The sequence below is a fragment of the Neopsephotus bourkii genome, unplaced genomic scaffold (assembly GCF_033783945.1).
Source record: "Neopsephotus bourkii isolate Nb327-2 ecotype Australia unplaced genomic scaffold, CSIRO-AGI_Nbou_v1 NB_838, whole genome shotgun sequence".
In the NCBI taxonomy this organism is placed as follows: Eukaryota; Metazoa; Chordata; class Aves; order Psittaciformes; family Psittacidae; genus Neopsephotus; species Neopsephotus bourkii.
In genome coordinates, this window is record NW_026901334.1 from 3,053,772 (window position 1) to 3,064,618 (window position 10,847).

The 10,847-nt window shown below is 65.2% G+C and overlaps 2 protein-coding genes across 2 annotated transcripts; both read right to left on the minus strand.

Moving 5' to 3' along the window:
* Positions 1-565: 565 nt before the first annotated feature.
* Positions 566-7,446, minus strand: MAP1S (microtubule associated protein 1S). The gene is made up of 7 exons (XM_061355724.1): positions 7,320-7,446; positions 5,992-6,093; positions 5,526-5,608; positions 4,762-4,902; positions 1,420-4,588; positions 1,114-1,331; positions 566-1,030 (listed from the first exon to the last, which is right to left on the minus strand). The coding sequence occupies exons 1-7, from the start codon at positions 7,444-7,446 to the stop codon at positions 875-877; spliced, it is 3,996 nt and encodes a 1,331-aa protein (XP_061211708.1). The 3' UTR covers positions 566-874.
* An 850-nt stretch (positions 7,447-8,296) lies between these two features.
* On the minus strand, positions 8,297-9,622 carry LOC133213671 (cocaine- and amphetamine-regulated transcript protein-like). Its single transcript, XM_061356086.1, has 3 exons — positions 9,232-9,622; positions 8,618-8,701; positions 8,297-8,525 (listed from the first exon to the last, which is right to left on the minus strand). The coding sequence occupies exons 1-3, from the start codon at positions 9,355-9,357 to the stop codon at positions 8,418-8,420; spliced, it is 318 nt and encodes a 105-aa protein (XP_061212070.1). The 5' UTR covers positions 9,358-9,622; the 3' UTR covers positions 8,297-8,417.
* Positions 9,623-10,847: the final 1,225 nt, after the last annotated feature.

The window sequence follows — 10,847 nt, forward strand, 5'->3', positions numbered from 1 at the left end:
GTGTGAAGGGGAGGGGGGGGGGAGGATCTGACATGCCCCCCCCCCCCCCAAACCCCTCTTTGCTCTCCACTCACAAAAACCCCCTTAAAAACCACCCGGAACATTTGGTTTCTCAACAGCTTTCCAGTAGTTTGGAGGTGAATGAAGGGGCTCAGGCTGGGGGGAGGCCACGATCATCCCCCCCCCCCCCCAAAAGCTGCTGCATGTGAAGTGGGGGGCATAGAACTGCTCTTGGCAGCCACAGGGGCTGATTGTGCCCATGGGGACACACACACACACACACACAAAGACACAAGGGGCCAGGGACTAAGCCCATGGCAGCAGCAACCACAGCCCCCCAAAAAGGAGACCTGGAGCCCCCCAAAGGCAGGGCTGTGGATGCCGGGGGGGGGGGGATGGCAGTAGTGGCTTGTCCAAGGTTGGGGCAGGTGGGTAGGAACAGCAAATGACAAGATTTACCCTGTTCATTGGAGCACCGCTGTTGGATGCGGACACGCACACATACACACACATGGATACTGTGTCCCCCCCCAAAAAAAGGCAGGGTCCCCCCATCCTTGTCCCTCAGCCCCCCCCACCGCCCTGAAGGATGGCAGTGGGTGCAGAGTGAGGAGTGCATGGCTCTGGCGTGGGCATGCAGGATCCACGTGGCATGGGAGGGTGCAGCATGTGAGTGCTGTGGGCTGGGGGGAGCCCCTCACAGTCCGGGGGGGGGCAAAACGATCCCATCTCCCTCCCATCTGAGCCGCAGTGGGCAAGGGCTGATGCAGCCCCAAGACACTGGGTGTGGATGGGGGCTGGGGGAGGCTCACAGAGGAGGAAGAGGATGAGGATGAAGCCCACGCTGTTGTGCCCCCCCCCACCCCAAAACCCCTCAGAACTCCACCTTGCAGGCAGGGAAGGTCTCATCCTGCATGGCCACGGTGCTGTTGCTGCCCAGCACCGTGATGCCCAGCTCCTGCTGCCGGTCGTGGGTCTCCTGGTACCACTCGTGCATCACCAGCGAGTCAAAGGTTGGGATCAAGGTCACCTGCAAAGACACCATCACCGTCACTGCACTGGGAAGGGGGTGACCCCATTGCTCTGGATATGGGGTTGGGGGGGGGGGCTCACCTGAATGTCAGTGCCCCACTGGTGCTTGCCGGTGAGCAGGGCATCGAGCAGGGACCGCAGGACCCCCTCCTTCAGGTGGTCATCACCACTGACCACGTAGCAGAGGGACCGGACACGCCGGAAGAACTCCTCATCCACAGTGCGGGCGCTCCAGGAGCCGGGCAGGTAAGCCAGGTCCACGTAGACAGGGGGGCTCGGGGGGGCTGCAGCCTGTGTGCCTGGAGGGATGGGGGTACAGCACTGTGAGACCCATGGGGACAGGGACACCGGGAGCTGGAGCACCCCTATCCCCACCCAGCCCCATACCTGCGAGTGAAGCCTGGCCAGCTCGGGCTCCAGCGCTGCGAGTGGTCCCCGTGGTGCGGGTGTCCCCACTGGAAAGCCCCTTCTTGTCCCCAAGGAGCAGCTTGGCTTTGTCCCCGCTGTCACGGGCAGCACTGGCGGGGGTCCTGGGCTTGGGGGTCGAGCTGGGGTGCCGGGGGGGTTCAGCCCTTGGGGCAGTGGGTGCTGAGCCCGCTCGGGACAGGGTCCTCTTCACCTTACCGGGTGGGTCCTTCTTCCCAGCGCGGCTCTGCTCGGCTGGCAGCGCCTCGGGGTCCACCATGCAGATACCGGGCTGGGCAGGGATGGGGCAGGGATCCTTCATTGGGGCCGGCAGTGGGTCACGGGCCCTGACTGTGCCACGATGGGGCTGCTCCGAGTCCTCGTCCGACTCCAGCCCATCGGCCAGGATGGAGGGACAGTCCTCGGCGGCCGGAGGGAGGTCGGAGTCCGAGAGGGTCGGCAGTGACTCGCTGACGGAGGTCGGGGGGGTCTCGCCCCGGCTGCGGTGCTGCAGCAGCTCCTGTGAGGGGTCACTGTCCGACAGCTCCCGGGGGCTGGCGGCGGCCGAGGGTGACCGCTCCGACTTGGGGTGCTCGAACTCGCAGGGTGACACCAGGCACAGGTCCACGTCGTGGGGTGAGTCAGAGCGGCGGCCGGGCCGCGGCCCCCCATCGCCATCAGCCCACGGTGGGTGGTGGCACGGCCGCAGCGGCAGTGATAACCCACCCTTGGTGGTGGCATCCGGCTCCGGTGTGCCCCCGGCACCCCCCCGGGACCGCCTGCCCTCATCCGGGGGGGACTCACTAACGGGGGGCAGCACTTGCTCGAAGGAGACCGAGAGCGACTCATCCACCTCAGTGGAGTGCGGGGAGCCCACCTCGGCCGGCAGGGATGGGGTGGTGATGGTGGGGGACACATCGGGGACATCATCCTTGAAGGGGCTGAGGGAGAGGCAGCCGGCGGAGCCGGAGCCATCCTGCGGTGCTTTGCCCCCGCTCGGAGGCCATGGGTTTGGCTGCCGGTTGGTGCCAGTGCCTGGCTCCTCTGCACCATCATCCACCGGGGACTGATGGAAGGGAGTGTGACCAGCACTGGCCAGCCCCGAGCTGGCCGGGGACATCATCTCCAAGGTCTTCTCCTCGGAGCTGCCGCAGGGATCCTCGGCACCCTCAGGGCCGTGGTTGAGCATCCCGGTGGGTGTGAGGTCGAAGTTGACGCTGCGGTCACTCTTGGGGGTCTTGGCCAGGGGGGACGGGGGGCAGACGGCTCGCAAAGGGCTGTTCTCTGCATAGCGGAAGCGCTGGGGGCTGTCGGGGTCCTCCAGGCCGTTCTCCAGGCAGGAGGAGTCCCCCCCCGGCCCCCTGCCCGCTCCGTTCTCCAGCGGCAGGGGCTCCAGCTCACCCTCAGTGGGTTCCTCCTTCCTCCTGCCGGCCCCTGGTGTGGCCTCGGGCCCCATGTCCTCAGGAGAGGAGGATTTGGAGCAGTCCGATGTCCCCGGCTCCTTCCTGCTCCCTGCATCCCTTTGTGGCGCCTTGGCCTTGGGCTTCTCAGGCTCCTTCTTGACCAGGGGCTTTTTGATGCTCCCAGCCTTGGCCAGGGGTTTGCGGGCCTCTGGGATCGGTGTTTTCCGTGCTGGGGTCTTGGCAGGAGCCTTGGCCTCTACCTTGGGTTCCTTCGCATCCTTCCGCAGCGTCTCAGCCTTCACCTCCTTCTTCACCGCCTTCACCTCCTTCTTGGCCTCCGCCTTCACCTCGTTCCCCTCATCCTTCCTCTGCGGCTTCTTCTCCTCTTTCCGGGGGACAGGCTCCTTCTTGGGTACCGCTTTCTCCTTGCTCACCTTCAGCTTTGCGTCCGCCTTCAGCTTCTCCACTGAAGAGTCCAGCTTGGCTCGAGCATCCTTGGCTCTCTCCTCTTCTGACCCTGCCCTGGCCGTCTCCCCCAGGGATTTTGGCTTCTCCTTGGTCACTGCCTTCACCTCCTTCTTCTCCACCTTTGGAGTCTTCTCCTTTGGCACCGGCGCCCCAGCATCCACCAAACTGAGCTTGGAAGCAGACTTGAGGCTCTCCTTGCTCTCTGCCCTCCTCTGCTTGAGCGGCTTCTCCGCTTGGGAAGCCACCGGCCCCTTCAGGTCATTCTTGGTGACCACAGGGTGCTTGAGGAACTCCAAGTGCTTCACCTTCTCCAGCCCCTCCAGGATGCGGCCCTGGGGGGTGCAGCCAGGGAACAGGACCCGGATGATCTTCTCGGATGGGCTGACGGGGTGCCAGACAAGCAGGGCGCACACCGAGGTCAAGCACTGCAGGGGCAGGTCCTGCTCTTTGGGGTAGCCGTTACCGGACCATTGCTGCAGGAGAAACTCCAGCTCCTTGGTGCCCTTGACGGGGTTCAGGACGTACATGTCCAAGCGGCCCACTCCCATCTTCTGGAAGAGCACGGTGGGCTCTGCACGGGGCCCGCTGTCCCGCGCCAGCAGGTTGGGACGGATGCCCAGCTTCTCCAGGTAGTGCAGGGTCAGGGCAGCCTCATCGCAGCTCTTCAGCACCCGGGAGTTGCCCTCGATGTCCTTCAGCTTCTCGGAGGCGTTGAGGAACACAACGCCCAGCTCCGGGGAGATGAGGTTCTTGGCCCAGTCCCCGTTGCCCTGCGAGCCCTGGGATGGATCCTCCTCCAGCTCTGCCAGTTTCCTCTGCAGGAGGCTGTTGACACCGGGCAGGCTGTCGGTGCCTGCGTGCGTCACCAGGATGGAGTCGATGCGGTCCAGGTGCCGCACCAGCTTCCAGAAGGATGATTTGGGGTTAGAGCCTCCGTTGACCAGAACGTTGAAGCCGTTGACAGCAAAGAAAGCAGAGTCCCCTCTCCCACCAGGGAAGATATAGCAGCAGGGCTTGGAGAGCTTGAGGAAGCCCACCGTGGTGGGGGGCTCCAGGAGGTCAAAGGGGGACTGGGGCTCCAGTGACTCCGAGAGGTATTCCATGAACTCCTCCAGCCCCTCCATCTCCGGTAGGATGCAACCCGGGTTGTAACGCAGCTCGATGAAGTCCTGGAGGTTGTGATGGTCCAAGCCTGAGTCCTTCCATTCCCCAAAGTCAGGGCAGCTGATGGTCAACCTGGCCTTGGTGGAGGGGTCTGCAGAGCTCAGGATCTCCCCAACCTGTGAGGGGACAGCATCAGGAGGGATGTGGCACCCAGGGGTGCCGTGTCTCAGCCCCCCTTCCCTTGGCAAGCACAGGGCACCCTTCCCATGGACTCCCACCCCAAAGGGCAGGATGCAGCCAGGGCCAGGGGGAACAGGCAGGTCCCTCGTGGGGGTGCCCAGCACCGCACCTCCTTGTCCGTGAAGATCTGGATGAAGTCCCGCAGGGAGAAGCAGCCTGTCTGCAGCATCAGCTCCCCCGTGTCCTCCACGCAGGGCCCCGCAAACACCAGCAGCTTGTGCTGGGACACATCCGTGATGAGATTCCGCAGCTGAGGAGAGGACAGGGATGTTAGGATGGAGGGGACATGGGGATGGGGGGGACATGGGGATGGGGGGGACATGGGGATGGAAGGGGGACAGGGTGATGAAGGCGACACAGGGATGGGGGGGACATGGGGATGGAGGGGACATGGGGATGGAAGGGGGACATGGGGATGGGGGGACAGGGTGATGAAGGTGACACGGGGATGGGAGGGACACGGGGATGGGGGGGACACGGGGATGGAAGGGGGACACGGGGATGGAAGGGGGACACGGGGATGGAAGGGGGATACGGAGATGGAAGGGGGACACGGGGATGAAGAGGATAGAAGTATGGAGGGGATACAGGGACGGAGGGGACACAGGGATAGAAGGGGGACACGAGGATGGAGGGGACACAACCATGAAGGGGCATGGGGATGAAGGCAGAACCCAGGAGTGGAGGGGGGCCATAGGGATGGAGATGATAAAGGGATGGAGGGGATAAAGGGGTGGAGGGGATAAAGGGGTGGAGGGGATACAGGGATGGAGGGGACACGGAGATGCCACCAGGCTCCATCCTGTGGCACCCCTGTGCCAGCAGCTCCAAAGGGGCCATGGCCACATGTCCTGACCCCCCCTCCATTCTCACCTCATCACACAGGGACTTGTCAGAGGGGTTGAGCAGCACCAGGGTCTCCAGCACATCCCCGCGGTGGTGGAGGGTCCGCTGACCTGCAGGGAGCCAGGGCTCACACCCACCCTCATCCCATGGGAATGGGACAGACAGGGACACACTGGTACCCACTGGAGACCCAACACCTCCCACAGCCCCCCCACACACACTGCAGGGGGTGCGACAAAGGGGACACAGTGGGGAAGAGGCATTAGAACAGTCCCCTCCTTCTCCTATCCCTTCCTCCCATGGGAATCCCATCCTGCCCCAGGTGGGGAAGGAAGTGGTTTCTCACATGGGGCGATCACGGGGTTTGGCCATGGGGGGGGGGGCATAAAGCAAAGCCTGTTCCTGTGTTCCAACGCACCCCATGAGTTGACCTCACCCTGGGGGGGGGGGGTGTCGGGGGGTCTGTGCCCCCCAAACCCCCCCAGGCTTTTACCTTTCACGATGCTGGAGAACGTGGCCGAGTGCCGGGACACGAAGAGCTTCAGCTGCTCGTCCAGGTTGCAGGAGGAGAGGTCGATGTCCCAGGAGCGGATCCCTTGGAAGGTGGAGAGGGGGGGACGGACAGGATAGGGCTCAGCCCCGTAGCACCCATCAGCACCCATCAGCACCCACTCTGCAGCACCCACACTGCAGCACCCACACTGCAGCACCACTCTGTGCAAGCAGCAGCCCCATCCCCTTGCAGGGTCCCTCCCCATCCTCATCCCCCGAGTCACCCCGGTGGCTTTCGGGGTGACCCCAACCCCAAGCAGCCCCCGGTAGGAGGGGGATGCACCCGGTGCTGAGCGCCCTGTGCAGTGACTTAGGGCGGCTCCAGCTTTCCCAACCCAAATCCCAGCCCTGGGGCCATGCTTCCAAGTGCTATTTAAAGGAATGAATGGTGCCAGAGGAGCTGGTGCCCAATGTGGGGAGCAGGAAACCCCAAAGCATCCCCCCCCCCCCCCAAGCCCTTCAGGACCCCATTGTGGGGGGGGTTTGGGGGTGTCCCCAACGGCTCCCAGCCACCGATGGCGCAAGGCACGAACCCTCAGGGGTTGCACAAGGTGCTGGGGCCATGGTGGGGTGTTCCCCCCCCCCCAACTATGACTTGGGGGAGCCGCTCCATGGGGTGCTCTGATGCCATGGTCTAGGGCAACCCCCTCGGTGAGCCCCCCTTGGCTGCACGGGGCAAGGTCCTGGGGGGGGGCAGATCACAGGGACCTGTGTGGGGCAGCACTTGGGGGGGGCAGATGCTGGGGGGCTCTGTGGGAAGATGCTGGGGTCTGGGGGGGCTGATGACGGAGGAGGGGTCTGCGACAGGAGAGGGGCCAGATGCTGAGGGGGCAAATCCTGGGAGCTTGGGGGGCAGATGCTGGGGGTTTGGGGGGGCAGATCCTGGGGGCTTGGGGGAGGGTGAAATCCTGGGGTTGGGGGGGCAGATGCTGGGGGTTTGAGGGGGCAGATCCTGGGGTTTGGGGGGCAGATCCTGGGGTTGGGGGGGGCAGATGCTGGGGGTTTGGGGGAGGGGGAAATCCTGGGATTGGGGGGGCAGATAATGGGGTGGGGGGGGGCAGATGCTGGAGTTTAAGGGGGGGCAGATGCTGGGAGGGCGTTTGGGGGGCTCCAAACCCGGGAGCCTCGGGGCAGGACCGGGTGGCTCCGGGTCGGGATGAGCGGAGGGGAGCAGGGGTCGGGGGGGGGGGGGTGGGTCAGGCCCGGGTGCCTCCGGGCGGGAGTCGCGGAGCATCCCGGGCCGTGCGGCCGCGGTAGCCGCGGGCTCACCTCGCTCCAGCTGCTGCAGCGCGGCCGCCAGCAGCCCCGGCCGGTGGCAGCCGCCCCCCACGATGGCCAAGAGCGAGTAACGGCGCGGGCCCGCAGGAGCGGCCGCCGCTACCGGAGCCGCCGCCATCTTCGGCGCCCCCCGCCCGCCTGAGCCGGGCCACGCCACGCCCCCCCCGCAGCGTCACCGCCGGCAAACCACGCCCACTGATGTCACCGCCAACCAATCGGATAGCGCGGCGGGGGAAACGGACTGGGGGAAAGCGGAGGTGGGGGGGCGGCCTTAAAAGGGCAATGGAGGGGTGGGGTCGCCTCTGGTGGGGTCCGGCTGTCGGTGCGGTGCGGTGCAATGCAATACAATACAATGCAATGCAATACAATACAACACAACACAATACAATACAATACAAGGGGTGCGGTGCGGTGCGGTGCCGTGCAAGTGGTTCTCAGCCCAGTGTGGAGCTGGGGGTGGTCGATGCAGCGACGAGAAGCAGCGCGGAGCTGGGGCTGTGCAGTGCACTGCAGTGCTGGGATGGGGTTGTGTGGTGCAGCGCAGGGGCGAGGCTGTGCAGTGCGGGGTTTGGATGTGCAGTGAGCGCAGTGCGCTGCGGGACTGAGCGGCCATGGGCTGTGCAGTGCGGGGTTTGGATGTGCAGTGAGCGCAGTGCGCTGCGGGACTGCGCGGCCATGGGATGTGCAGTGCGAGGTTTGGATGTGCAGTGAGCGCAGTGCGCTGCGGGACTGAGCGGCCATGGGATGTGCAGTGCGGTGCAGCGCAGGGCATGGGGGATGCTCGCCCTCTCTTCCCAAAGCGTTTCCCTACCCGTCAGCCTCCAGCAGAGCAGCAGTAACCGGTGCCATGGGTACAAGACCGCCTGAGCCCACCCCGTGCCCCTGCCGTGCACCCCACATGGACCCATAGAAGGGTGGGACGCACCCCAGGCCCCCAGCCCAGAACCCCCCAAAGAGCAGGCAGGAGCTGTGAATCCAAGTCATTTAATGTGGCCCTGGGCACCCGCAGCACCCCAGGGGACCAGGGCGCTGAGCAGGCACCTCCAAGCCCCCAGCAGCATCCCAGCGGGTGGCAGCATCCCCGGTCCCTCAGGAGCACTTGAGGATGAAGAGGTTGCAGACGGTGCCGCGGGGGCAGCTGCAGAGCTTCCCGATCCGGGCCCCCTTCCGCACTGCGCACGGCTCCCCGGGCTCGCACTGCGGGCGGCACCGTTCAGCACCGGGGCTGGACCCACCAAAGGGTCCAGCCCCAGGGTTCAATCCCCACCGCCCCCCCGACCCGGCCGTACCAAGGGCACCCAGCTCAGCCTCTTCTCCAGCGCCGGCAGCTCCCTGCTCCCCAGCTTCCCCAGCACCTCCTGCAGCGCCTCGACCTGCAGCACACAGCACAGGGTCACCCCCTTGGGGTGCGCAGGGGGCTCCGGACCCGCCTCACCCCCCAAGTCTCCGGATGCTGGTGCTGGATCCTCTCCCACCATCCAGCAGCCCCATCCCCTAAGGGTGCACCCTGTGCCTGGCTAAGGGTCCATCCCTGCTGGAGGGATCAAGGGGTTTGTGGTGCTGGGATGGGTTCCACCACCCAGGTGCAAGCCCCTACGACCCCTCCCTGGCACCCATCACCTTGCACAGCATCTCCCCTCATCACACCCAACCCAGAGCAACCCAAGCACTGCAAGATGTCCCTGCAGGAGTCACTGTGAGGAGCTCCCTGAGCATCCAGAGGTGGAAAAACAGTGGTGGGGTCTCAGTCTCCCCCTCCTCAATACCCTGGGGCTCCTCAGCACGGCCAGAACCAGCCCCCAAAGCAGGGCAGCAGGAGCAGGAACACCTCAAGGTGCCCCAGAGTCATGCAGGGGATGCTGAGGCCTCATCCCCTGCAGGCAACGCTCCCTCTGCCCCTTACCAGCTCTGTCCCTTCCCGCTGCTGCCTGGGTAGGCTCTCAGCCGGCCCCAGCCCCGGCTCCGCAGTGCCCAGCAGGATGAGGCCGGATCCAACCAGGCAGAGCAGGTAGAGCCAAGCGCTTCCCATCCTCCCGGTGCCGGATGCGTCCCTGGATGCTCATGGATGTGCCGGGCTCAAAGGGCCTTTATACCCCCTCCTGCAGCACTCACCCCACAGCCCCTGGCGTGGGCAAACACCCGCTGACGCAGGCGGGGAGCAGGCACCCACCGGGTGCGTGTGTGTGTCCCCCAGACCGTGACGCTGTCACCGAGGGGATGGGGGAGACACATCCCTGGGAGCTGCATCCCATGGGACACACGAGCCCCAAGGCAGCGGCTGGGAGCGACGTCACCACCACGTCCATGCGGAGCAAGCCCGAGAGCCGGGGGGCACAGAGCGGCTCCCCCAGGACTGAGCCCTCCCCATCGCAGCCCCGAGGCTGCTGCTCATCCATTCCCTGAGCAAACACGGCTGCGGCGGCGGCACAGAGCGGGGTCCCTCGGGGCTGGTGCATGGTGACACAGACGGCTCCGTGCAGCGGGGGGGGACAGAGCGGGGACAGAGCGGGTGCTGCAGCGCCCCCCCCTGCCCCGGACCAGGGCTCTGATGCAGGGAGCGTCTCTCGCTGTCCCTGCGAGGGGAGAGCAGGACACGCTCTCATCACAGGTGGATGGTGGGGATGAAGCATCCCAGACACCCCTTCCCCATATCCCGCAGCTCCACCGAGTCCTCCAGCATCCCCATGGGGTGCCACAGCCCCTTATGGGGCTCCTTAGTGTCCCTCAGCATCCCTATGGGGTTCCTTCGTGTCCCTCAGCATCCCTATGGGGTGCTACAGCCCCTTGTGAGTTCCTTAGTGTCCCTCAGCATCCCTATGGGGCGCCACAGCCCCTTATGGGGCTCCTTAGTGTCCTTCAGCATCCCCAAGGGGTGCCACAGCCCCTTATGGGGTTCCTTAGTGTCCCTCAGCATCCCTATGGGGTGCCACAGCCCCTTATGGGGTTCCTTAGTGTCCCTCAGCATCCCTATGGGGTGCCACAGACCCTTGTGGGGCTCCTTCGTGTCCGTCAGCATCCCCATGGGGTGCCACAGCTCCTTATGGGGCTCCTTAGCGTCCCTCAGCATCCCCATGGTGTGTCACAGCCCCTTAGGGGGCTCCTTAGTGTCCCTCAGCATCCCCATGGTGTGTCACAGCCCCTTAGGGGGCTCCTTAGTGTCCCTCAGCATCCCTATGGGGATCCTTTGTGTCCCTCAGCATTCCTATGGGGTGCTACAGCCCCTTGTGGGTTCCTTAGTGTCCCTCAGCATCCCTATGGGGCTTCTTCGTGTCCCTCAGCATCCCTATGGGGTGCCACAGCCCCTTATGGGGTTCCTTAGTGTCCCTCAGCACCCCTAGGGGGTCCCCCAGCGCGTTTTCGGCCATGACCCTGCACGACCTCAAGCCCCGCCCGCGACGCCACTGACCACGCCCCCTCAGCGCGATGCTCTCTGGGTAATGTAGTCCCCACCGCCCCTTGTCCCAAGCCCCTCTCCAGGTTTCCTGCAGCCCCTTTAGGCACTGGAGCTGCTCTGAGGTC